The sequence below is a fragment of the Paramisgurnus dabryanus genome, chromosome 18 (assembly GCF_030506205.2).
Source record: "Paramisgurnus dabryanus chromosome 18, PD_genome_1.1, whole genome shotgun sequence".
NCBI lineage: Eukaryota > Metazoa > Chordata > Actinopteri > Cypriniformes > Cobitidae > Paramisgurnus > Paramisgurnus dabryanus.
This window is the reverse complement of record NC_133354.1, coordinates 17,079,544-17,091,898: the sequence shown is the minus strand read 5'-3', so window position 1 is coordinate 17,091,898 and position 12,355 is coordinate 17,079,544. Positions and strand designations below refer to the sequence as shown.

Sequence of the window (12,355 nt, the reverse complement as noted above, 5' to 3'; positions counted from 1 at the left end):
TTTCAGTTCTTAGGAAAGCAGGATTTGACTTGATCAAAATGGCAATTTATGTAAATTTGCAAGCTGTTTGCCAAAACTGCATTTCGACAAAAATGTGAATGTGTAAATTTATGGCTGAATCTATGTTGCCCATTTTTTTTAAATATAGTAAAATTTGCTATAAAATAAAATGTGTCAATTTTACTGTCTTTCCTAGTTAAAAAAAAACAAACATTTTTTTTGTATTAGTCTACTGTTGTACACAGGTTTGTGCGAGGATTTATTTTAGGGTAGGCTATAGGAGATACATATCATCCTCCTTGCACTGCTTCAATTTAATCAGTGACTGTTTTGATAACATAGTAAAATACATTGATCCAATTGTAAAGTGTCTCTCAGGTGTACATGTGTTGCACACTGCTCAATTATGGAGATGTTTCCGCTGCTTGGCCCTCGTGACGGCTCATTTGCCAGAGCCAACGACTGGCGAGAATGCACGAGGCGCGAGTCATACGAGTGCGCGAGAGGGGCGCGCGTGCATACTACTGTTTACTGATAACGGCTCACGACGAAAGAGCTGCATAAAATCTCCTGCGCATCAGGGATGAAGAAGATGTATGGCGTCGCGACGTGACTAAATATGAAGAAAAAGGATGCATAATGCGCCGCAGTAGACCCGGGCATATATAAGAATATTCTTGCAGTTTTCTCACAAAGACTACTGCGAAGGAATGCAGTCATGATGAGAAATGCATTGAACTTGATAGACCACCAGCGTTTCGTTTGCAAGAACCGCTTCGGAATTTGCGATGTAAACATGCAGCGGATGATAAACAGGCAGAGATCTCCCTGAGAGCATCTCACAGCTGATACTGGGCTGTGCTGAAGCGCATCTTTGTTTGGTACAGATCGCCCAAACTTCCACAATGGCTCTGGTCATGGAACCAGTAAGCAGGTGGTCGACAAGCCAGGTAGTCGATTGGATGAAAGGTATGCATTTTATACGTTTTATTATAGTAGTGGGGAAATACAGTGTCTCTAATGAGAAGCGTACTTTGAGTATTTATTAATTTAAATGTTAATTTATTGCGAGGTTGATCTTTAGGTGTACGTTTTCTGTAGCTGACTTGGTGGAAGAATTCCTTCAGCAATAAAGGTCGGACGTTCGATCCTAAGATCAGACATAACTGTTACATATAAAAATTAATATAGTCTATTGCAAGTTGCTTTAAATTAAAGCATCCATCAATGCTTAAACGTTAAAAATGCGTGAACGTTTTGAGGAGCCTACGTGCAGGCGGAGGTAGCGCGCGTGCATTATGTAAATGGGAGTCTAATGGATTTATAACAGATGTTTGTAAAACATCTAATAAAAAGATGAAGATGTCAAAATGTAAGTCACGTAAATAAATGATATTAATGAATGAAGTTGGTTGAGTAGTCACATCATCTCATGAAACAGAATGTGAAGTGACGGGTCACGTGGAGGCTAAGTGATCAGCTGGCATCCCTCTGGGAGTCAAATGCCTGAATGGTCCCTTCACTAGAATTCATCTATACGACATAATACTCAGTATATGTCGTATGATCCATTGATGATGTTTATGGGATGCTGTGGGGACACTCATGTTTGTGGGGACACTCATGTTTTCAACAAACATCTTAAAAACGTGAACCCTTTTTGAGAGAGATTATTTGGTTGCACTTAAGTGGTTTATTTTATTGAGGTGGTCTGGATGAAGTAGGAAAACGGAGAGTCATTTGTGATTCGTGATTTAGCAAACGAAAATGGGACCACTCACTTTTTGACACTCACTTTTTGCCCAACCTATTTATTAAAAAGTATTGTTTTTATTTATGCATTTATATTTATGTGTTTGACAGATCATCCAAAGACACTTACAGAGCATTTAGTCTCATTTTGTTTTGATCAATTTGTGTGTGCCCATGAAATTAAACCCATAACTTTTTAATTTCTAATGTAATGCTTCCAACTGAGTGACATATTTTCTAATAAGATACATGTATATAAAATGATTGCATTTCATAAAAATCATCCTCAGTACATTGTGTACTTTTTCAAGAACAAGACTGCAGGTGTGCTTTTCAATCATAGTCAGCTTCAGCGTACTATGATGTGCACTTGCCTGTTATCTTGTTTTGTGGATGCTTTGGCTTGATTCTTGTTTGTGTCAAAATTATGTGTTTGAGTAAATAAGGTGACGGCTAAGCAGGATGAAAACTGTGCTTTCACGTGCATTTCACTTATTCATGCCTCTGTTGCTCATACTTTGGCACGTGGCTGATGTGCGTCACACCGGGTGATTAAAAATCATACTGTATTGTGTATATAAGTGGTGCAAATAATGTAAACATGCTTGTATCTAAACGGTTGCTGTGCGGCTTCCTGAATCGTGCCAGCCTGGGGTTCAATTTCCAAGGAATGCATGAGCTATTAAAATATATACCCTATTGCACTCAATGCACTACATGTCATTTTGGATAAAACTGTCTGCCAGAATGAATGAGTGTAATTGTCGGGTAAAGACGATGGAAGCTGAACGGGCAGAGTAGGAAAAAACAGAAAATTTGGATGTTTTTCCCCAAAGGGAATGCCAAAAAGAGTTTCTTATGCTGTTGCACACTCAGCATGCTCGCAAGTGCACACTTTTGCTCTGTGAGTTAACCTTTCCTGAGGGACTGGAGAATTCAGTCATTTTCTTGTGCTTTGGTTGTAAAAGCTGGGGAATTTAATCGACAACCGTCTGTTATGTTCAGAAAAAGCCTGCATCTGCTCTGCTGTCTCAGCTGCTTAAACACACTGAGAAACAGAAGCGAACGTGTTTAAGCGTGTGTGTATATGTATTAGTCTAAGGCTGTGTTAAAACCCCTATGGCCTGATGTTGTCTGTTCCTGTGTGTGAGAGAATCATTACAGCCTTTTGATCAGCAGCGTGCAACACTCAACAGTTCGCTCACATATACACTAAGATTGTGCGATATCAGAATGTTTAAAAGACGTTTGTCAAATTCAAACAATAGCTGCGTTTCCATTGCGCACATTGATGTAGCTTGCATTTTTGACATCCTTTATTTTACATCTCAGTATGTTCCCCAATAACATGGTCCATGCAAACAATGTTGCCATTAAGGGTATAAGAAAGACTGGATGAGCAACAACTGATAGTACCACCCTGCCCTGCCTAACATGCCAATGTCATGACCTGTTTAATGATGCATGCTATAAAAGGGATTTATGATGGTAATGTGTAAACACTTAATTAATTCAGATACAAACTTGAGTGTGTTTGTCATGTTAAAGTATATCAAAGGAATACAGGGTCATTGAGAAAAGAGAGTTGGAGAAAGGGTAAGAGATAAGTTGCATATCTCAATGATTCATTGCTTTGTGTGACTGTAACCGTTACAGTTTCAATTATTTCAGTCATATTTACTTTATAAATACACAGTGTTTCCTGTTCCCACATTCACCGATTTCAGCACACTATTGCAGCTGTAACAATAGCATACGGTTTAGTGATGATGTCCCCAAGTGATGCCAAACAGCAGCCTCCCTAATGCCGAAGAGCCCTGTGACCTTCGCTCTGTACACTTTTCCTGCCCCCCACCCAGTGCTTCCTATGACTCATTCTAAAGACCCCTGCCCAGAGGTGCTATGGGCATTCTGGGTAGAATAATAGCAGCAAATCCAATAAAACTGCACACAATGGTGTTCATATATAGCCTTGATTAAATGCATGTTGTACTAATCTATTTTTATGGTAATAAAGCTGAGCAGTTCAAAAGGATTTCACACATATCTACGCACACAGCCTGTTGTGCAGATTGTTGACAGGCTTTGTAAAATAAGTACAATAGCTGGGTGCTGGAGTGTTAAAATATGCAGATCTTTGCTTTATACCACAGATAAATTACCTAATCTAAAAATGTTATAGCAAGTGTATTGTCAAATAGAAATGGTAAGAGTCTTAAAAGTTTGAATTTCTGTGATTGTGGTATAAATGCTTTTTTATGACAGATTTTTTTGTTGAAACACGATGGTGATGCAGGACAAATCGAAGGGTTCTTGGAAGAAGATCTCTTTATAAAAATAGCAAATAGGCTGTCACAGCTGAAGATTTGCTGTTACTTGTGAATTTGTTATTTTGCTATTACTTGCCAAAAGCAAGTATATTAGGGGGCATAACCGTTCTCTTTCTAGAGAGCATTTTATTGGACAATATAATGTATCAGACACACCCTCGAGTGTATGACGAGTCAACAGTATATTTGGTTTATTTTAAGAAGGTGGGTGAATTTAAAGACCCCCTGCGGTGAAGTTTTTATTGTTGTTTATGTCTCTATGTGGTTTTTTTAATATGCGTTAAGACAAAGCATGTGCAAATTCTTCTTTAAACAGTATTTTCTCTATAAAATTTGAGTTTTTCAAAGACTGACTCAAAACCAAGGTTGCCGATCACAGTTAAAAAAGTGGATCAGTCTTCAAGCCATAGATTTGCATGGATGCCACATAGACTATGTACTGAAATGACTGCAGCACTGCTGCTTTAGCTCTACTTCTGGGATATGAGCATGCACTGCTCACACGTGCATTGAGAATGCTCTAACCTGTTAACATCAGTGCTAAAAAAATTGTGCTGCAATCTCCCAGCTTATGTTTGCATTGTCAAACCAGACTTAGCAGTCTGAAACTGCCCCCTGTAGCATCTATGTAATTATTTATCTATGGTCCGAGCTGATGCGATTGAGTGGAGAAGATGACTAATTCACATAATCATACTGTATCTATGTTCAGAGCTGTGCGATTGAGTGAAGGCAAGGACTAATTTGCATATTCATATCTATGCTCAGAGCTGTGCGATTGAGTAGAGGTGGGGACAAATTTGAATATTCATCAGTACGTGTATATTAAATGAGGAAGCGGTATACAGTTACATTCAAGCTGTTTTAAAGCGTAAAAAATTACTGTTACCGGAAAAACGTTTGCATATGCTATTATGATGCTCAAAGATTAGTTTTAAGTAATAAATGTTATTGACTACGTGGGGACTTTAAAATAGTTAAATGTAAAATAAACCTGCCAAATGTGAATTTTGTCATTAAGGAACAGCATGTAGATTGCCTGTATTACTAACAGATACAAACTAAAACCTTAAACGTTTTGATAAATACTTTAAATGTAATGGCTGTTTACTTTGATTGTTTCATCTGGTTTAATGGGTGGTTTGTCATCATTTACTTGTGTTGGTTACAGAGCTTCCAATTCCTCTTTCAGTCCTTGGCCATTTCATAGATTCAGGACAGTTATGAGGTTTTCAGGTTACACTTCTAGCTTCTAAGCTGCTTTAGTCATCTTAACATGAGGCCAAAATCATGGTTTTTCTTAGGTACAACTTTAACATGGTCACATACTCATCGTTGCTTAACCTACTTACACAATTACCTTCACGCTACATCTTCCTCAATTCTAACTGTTGGCCGACCAACCGCCTCATTTGACAGAGATTAATGGTGCCACATGAATGTGCTTTGCTGCTCTTCCTTGTAGTATTTAACATAGCCTCAGCGGCAGCAATTACCAACAGATTAATGTCCTCTTTATCAATGAGTTTACTGTTTGTGTACACAGGCACTGTGTAAGCTAGGCTTTCTCTGTAAACAACCACTGAAACAGCTTCTCTATAGGGATTAGTTTAATTGATCTAAAGACATTAACTTTCATGCCGCATTTATTGTGAAAGTTTGCCTTACCTTAACAGAACTGAAATATAATATAGCTAACTGTTTTTTCAGTGGGGTGTATAAAGACCTTAAAAAATTAACTTATATTTATTTTTATTACCTTATACATTTTTATCTATATAGATTGCCGGTCCCCTTACATGGAAGTCTCCATTTTGCACTGCCATGTTTTTACAGTAGCCCTAAATGGACAAACTGTCTCAAAGCGCATTTCATCACTACATTGTCTCAGAGACAACATGTTTGGCCTGTGGCGGATACCGTTAGCCTGGTATAACCAGACTCTTGTACATTCATTTCATTTGTAGAGAGAGTCTGGCCACGCTCCATTGCAAAGCGTTACTTTCGTTAAGGAGGGTCCATTGTTGAAGTTTAAAACTATTGGATCTGCCCAGAGTCACTCAGGATCTGCCAAAGCCAATCGCTAACATGTGGTCATGACGTATATCATGCACCGAAACCGTCCGAAAACAACAAGTCAGAATAATCAGACAAACAAAAGTTAGCAAACCTGGTTCTTGCTCCGGCTTTAACTTCTGTATATTCGGCAGTTTTGCAACAACGGACCGAATAGCTTTTCTCACGTCTTTCTCCGCTGCCATTACTGAACTACAACTCAAACTGACGCACGACCTCAACGTCATCGTTCTTAGCCATCCCCATCTGTTCGCTGATTGGTCCTGCAGATTTTTGCAGTAGAAAACGAAACTCTATAGAGCCATCCCAGACGTACTGCTGAGGCGAAATGAAAAATAAGCGAAAGCACGTAGGAGGGCGGAGCCAGGCTAGGATACCGTAGCTCCTCTATGCTTTTTGAAAGGGAAGGGTGGGCTGTGAACTGAGTCATTGCTTGCAATTCGCAATCTCGCTGCTAGATGCCGCTAAAATCTACACACAGCACCTTTAATGTATTATAAAAGCAGTTTAGTTTACAAAATTCTGTCTTTTTGCTGATGGTTTCTGATGTGAATCTGTCCTGGTAAAATATTGTTACTCACATAAACTGTGAGTAATTCTGAATCTTTATATGTGACCTGTGCTGTCTAAATAAGTTGGAATCCGCATAGGCTAATTTTTGAGCTATACGACAAAAGAAGTGAAAAATAAAGATTTTAGTCAAATTTGAGAGGGTTTAAGCACATTAAGCCATTGTCTAGTGATCCCAATGGTCTGAATAGTAATTAAACATCTAAAGTGATCTTAGTTGTTTTCTGAGAGGTGTACCTTATTTCCTTTATTATTTCCTTTAGTTTCAAAAGTGTAGAAATAAGAAAAAAGTGCAGGACTAGCTTGACGTTAAAAGAGTTATTGAAGGAAAACACCACCATTTTTCAATATTTTACTATGTTCTTACCTCAACTTAGACAAATTAATACATCCCTATCTTTTTTCTATGCATGCAATTAATCTTTGTACAGCGCGTCATGAATGTATTAGAATTAAGCCTAGCCCCATTCATTTCTATGGCTCCAAACAGGGATGAATTTAGAAGCCACCAAACACTTCCATGTTTTCCCTATTTAAAGACTGTTACACGAGTAGTTACACGAGTAAGTATGGTGGCACAAAATAAAACGTGCCGACTTTTTAAGCGGATAAAAAATGAGAACTATAGCGTATGGCGGAAGAGCACTTACTGTAGTTTTCTAAGTTAAGATAAGAACATGGTAAAATATTGATAAATGGCGGTGTTTTCCTTTAAGAGAAATAAAGCGTGGGACCTAATTTATGTTAAAAGAGTTATTTAGAGCAACAAAACATGAAAACAACCTTCCTTGCGCTGATTTACCTTGATTTTTCTTAAAATGGACTTTGCTGACTCTCAATCGACCTTAAACGTGTAGTTTTGTCTTATTTGATCAGATTCCACATCATTTTGAAAAAATTTTAATGGAGAATGTAAAAATGACAATAAATAATTTTTGGAAAATGTGCTCATTTTCGACTCAGTTGGACAGGAATTTGAAAATCTGAACAGTTTTCACTGGCATTACAATAGAAGAGTCACACAACGAAATGCCTGAATGGTCCATTAACGTAAGCTTTAGATTCAATGTTGCTATTTATTCATTCAGATGTAAATCTCACATGTAACCTAACCTTCCCATCTCATTTCCTTAATGTCTTGGTAATGAGGTTTTACTCAAATGCTTTTCCGTCTCTGTACTGTCTCTATAGCAACAAACAGTGACAAACCTTTATGATTTCTCCATTCACAATGGGTTTAGATGAGCCTGGTAAAGGAGAGGATTTGTTAAGCCCTCAAATAGCTTGCAAAGCCATGAAATGCTCGCTTTCAGCTGTCCAGAATTTTGCTGAATGTGGAAATTTGGAATTTTCTCCTCACGGTCCATTATGTATATGCAACAGCAAGCTCTCGGCAACGATCCGAGATTTGTTGAGTTGGATATTTCACATGCTCGGTGGGCTCTGTTCTGTTGTAAAATGTTCACACAATTAACCAAATAGGAGTCAGAAAGCTCACAGGGAATTTAACCAAAGCAGAAAGGAGATGACTGAAATGGGAATCTTGGAAGTGCACAGGGAAAATGCTGAAGCATGCTGTCATGGACTGTTCAATGTTACTCAGAGGGTAGAATTATGCTTAACCTGCAAATACAGGATACTATTTTGATGTAGTTTCTTTACAGATATATATTTGATTTGAATGTGTAAAAGAATCTCACTGTGTTATGTGTTGCTTTGGTTTGCTGAATCTGTTGAAGAGAAAAACTGTTTTGAAGCATCAGTATAGATGAAGGGGGCACGAGGGAGGCCTGTGTTTCCCAGACAACGTCTACCTCCTGCCAAACAGGTCTTTGCTTATTTGTGACAAAAAGTGCTTGAAATGTACTGACGTCTGCTCATGACAGCAAAGCATTTCAAAGTGTGTGTGTCTGGGGCCGTTCTGGTGTACAAAAAAAGAGGCCCGTTGTGGGCTAAGACCTTCGAAGATACTCACTACTGTTCAAGAATGCTTATTTATGTCTGGTTACTTGAAGGACACCGCATAAACATATAATGACTATCACACTTTTATGGCAGAAATCGTGTACAGTAAAATGCTGTAATTGGCAATAATCTCTGCTATGTGTTCCTCTTGTCATATTTATAACTTGTTTCTAAATCAAGGCATAACTGATCCAAGATGCATTGAGGAGATACTTAGCAGCTTGAATTATGTCTTTGTTTTTTTCTAAGGTTTGGATGACTGTCTTCAGCAGTACATTAAGAACTTTGAGCAGGAGAAGGTGGGAGGGGAACAGCTTTTGAGAATCACTCACCAGGAGCTTGAGGACCTAGGTGTTTCTCGAATTGGCCACCAGGAACTCATTTTGGAGGCAGTGGATCTGCTCTGTGCACTGGTGAGCACATACACAAACACACACACACACACACACACAAAGGTACATTGTGTTCTTAACCTTTATAGCAACTGCTCAAATGGGTTATATAAGAGTTTGTGGGATTTTTTTCTTTATAGAGGCATAATGCGCATTAATAGTAGGTACTTGATATGGTAAAAAATACACAGCATTTTGAAACTGTTTAACTTATTTTTTTTAAGTTATGTAAACTTTTTACAAGCAAAAAAGCTTAAAATAGTAGGTTGAATTGACTTGCAAAACCAAGTTGTTTTAACTTCATGCTGCATTTTTTTTTACAGTGTAATAATTGAAATGGACAAAAAACCCATGCTATAAATGCAAGCTTTTGCTGCTTTTAAGTGTAATGTCCAAGCTTTAGATGTACTATGGCTTAAATCTTACTGTACATGCAAAAATGACATAAAATCAATATTTTTATGTTACTTTAACTTTACAAATTATGTTAAACAATTTCAACTTGATTTATAAGTTATGTCAACTTATCACAAATCAAAACTTAAAACTAAAAATAGTAGGTTAAAATTGACTTGCATAACCTTAACTTAACCATAACTTAATGCTGTTGTTATAATGTATTGTTATAATGGCATTTCTGCTGATTATCGTCTAGCATGGAGAATTAGCAGAAGTGATCAACTTAAAAAAATAGTTAAATTGGTCACATCTAAAATTAAAAAATGTAAACTTAAAATTTCACTTCAGGATAACTTTAGGTGAAAATTTTTATTTGAAAAAACTTTAACTATTTTTTTTGTTGATCCAACTTTTCACTTTTTACAGTGTTCTTCCAAAACCTACAAGCCCATACACACTTTTGCAACTCACTAAAAAATTACTTTTACCAACAATAATTTGTCAAATTAATTGTAAAAGATGTTTGCCAAAATCACTATTTACATTTGCACTGCTCATCCGAGGGGTGCAAATTCAAAATGTGTGTTTGGAGTGTCATATGTGTTGCTCGTGTTTTCAAAATATGTGTTTGTTGCGTCATGTGAACCATGTGCATCACGTGTTTTGTCAAAATAAGTGCCTGGTGCACACGCGTTAAAACTGTTTATGATAAAAGAGACGCTCACGTTCACAAAATACACGCAAGACACTCCCTTAACAGTTAACTCTGATTAAACATAAGATTATGCGAGTATCTGGCAAACGTGAGCGTCTCTTTGATCATAAACCCTTTAGACATGACTGCAGCAGGCACTTATTTTGACAAGACACATGAAATAGGATCACTCGACGCGCCGAACACATATTTTGAAATTACGAACCAAACAAATGACGGGCTACATACATGTTGTGACGAACTTCGCATCGCGAGCCCTCGAAAAAAGAAGTCACTGGCCCCCACTGCATTTCACACCCTGCTCCCTAGATATTGGCATTGGCCATTAAGATATTACCTTTATTCCTAAAACTCTTGATCTGTTTTCCCATGCTGTTTGTATGGTCATGGTAATTGCATTCTGTGCATTGAATATTAGCCATAGCAAACACTTTAAATCCTTGAAAATCCCATGGATTATCCCTCCATTTCCCACTGTCAGGCTGTTCTATCAGGGTACCAAGAAATAAGGACGACGATGCAGAAGGAGAAAAAGAGAGGTGGAGTGACTGAAAGAATGTGTGGGCGGAGTGGGTAGAAAACTGGCAGCATTCGGGGTGAGAGAAGGATAACAAATTAAAACTGGAGATAAAGGCACAGAGGGAGAGCGAGGCAATGCGTGAGAGAACGAACACAGCGGTGCATAGAGGATGACGCAAAAGGACAGGAAAAGAAGAGTGAATGGGGAGGCTGCACATTTGCTTGTGTGCAAGCAAACTGGTCGCCCGCATTCATCTTTTGTCTTCACTATTTGTTGTCTCATTGTGTCTGAGCCCTGCTAGTGCCTCAGAGCCTCTTAAGTAATACTTTGCTGGGTTTGTTCAACATGGATCCCTGCTGCATTAAACATGATTGTTCATCTTCCCATCACGCTGTTCCTTTTGCATGACAGACCCCCTCTAGCTTTTACTATATGTGCAGCAAGGCATTCTGGGAAGGTGTGCACATGGGTAGTGAGCGCTCAGGGCAGAGGGATGTTTGCTTGAAACCATGGGGAGAGGGACTAACTTTTTATGCACTCTGCACACATTCAGCAGTAGAATGGATTAAAGATTTGTTTGGTAGGATTCCTGGTTGACGCAGGCTGGATTTGTTGTGCCTCTACTAAATATAAATTGTCTCACTGGCATCGGTCTGTTTTTTTGATCTCTTTATTAAACCTTACAAGTCTAATGTTGATGGTCTTATTCATGCTGCTGACCCACTTGACATTTTTAACCAAATTTTTTAAAAACTAATTGTTTAAGGGTGTTTATGTAAGTTTCCCTTAGAGTATAACAGTGTTTTTAACGTATTTGTGTCATGTGTCTCTGAGTGACCCCTATCTCTGCTTATACGCTCCCACCCTCTATTATTTATTACCACTTTTGCTTCTCTTTCAAGTTTTTTCCAGTAGACTCAAAATGCATCACATCCCAACAGACCTTCCTTTTTCCTTAGGAAAACTTCCCTTCTCATTTTCCAAATTTTTTAATATTTTTCACTTTCTTTTGTTCAGAACTACGGGTTAGAAACGGAGAACCTGAAGACCCTCACCCATAAGCTGAATGCATCGGCCAAGAACCTGCAGAACTTCATAACAGGTCGGCGGAGGGGAGGTCACTACGACGGCAGAGCCACTCGAAAACTTCCAAACGACTTTCTGACTTCTGTAGTGGACCTCATCGCTGCCGCCAAGGGCCTGCTGGCATGGCTGGATAGGTTAGTCCTGCAAAGAGCTGGATTTCAGACCAATAAGGTTTCACTTTACGTACAATGCTGCCACATATATTTATTTATAAGCAAACACAAAGCACAATCAAAGCAACCTTGGTACCGCCGCTCCTTTGTCCACCATGCGTTTGGTCACATGGCCACTCATTTTGGGTAAAAGCTCCATTCTGTAAATCTCATCAGTAAGGTCAAGCGAGAGGCCACAGATGACACAATCACACACAGATGAGCAATCAGCTGACAAACAAAAGATGAGTAAAACGCTTATATAACTCTCTCTTCTGAGTTATTTGGCCCTGAAAGCGGCCAGCGTGTCTGTTCGGTGCATGTGTTTATCGTTCAAGTGTGTGTGCGCGAGTCTCTGCATGCGAGTTCATTTTAATTTCTGCATCGGCTGAAGCTCT

The 12,355-nt window shown here is 38.5% G+C and overlaps 1 protein-coding gene across 2 annotated transcripts in view; it reads left to right on the top strand.

Annotated features, from left to right (window-relative positions):
- Positions 1-481: 481 nt before the first annotated feature.
- Positions 482-12,355, top strand: part of cnksr2b (connector enhancer of kinase suppressor of Ras 2b) — a 34,940-nt gene continuing 23,066 nt past the window's right edge. For both annotated transcript variants that reach the window (XM_065286988.1, XM_065286987.1), the window contains exons 1-3: positions 482-969; positions 8,943-9,106; positions 11,737-11,939. In XM_065286988.1, the coding sequence (XP_065143060.1) occupies positions 906-969; positions 8,943-9,106; positions 11,737-11,939 (431 nt within the window). In that variant the 5' untranslated portion in view covers positions 482-905. The remainder of the gene's footprint in view (positions 970-8,942; positions 9,107-11,736; positions 11,940-12,355) is intronic.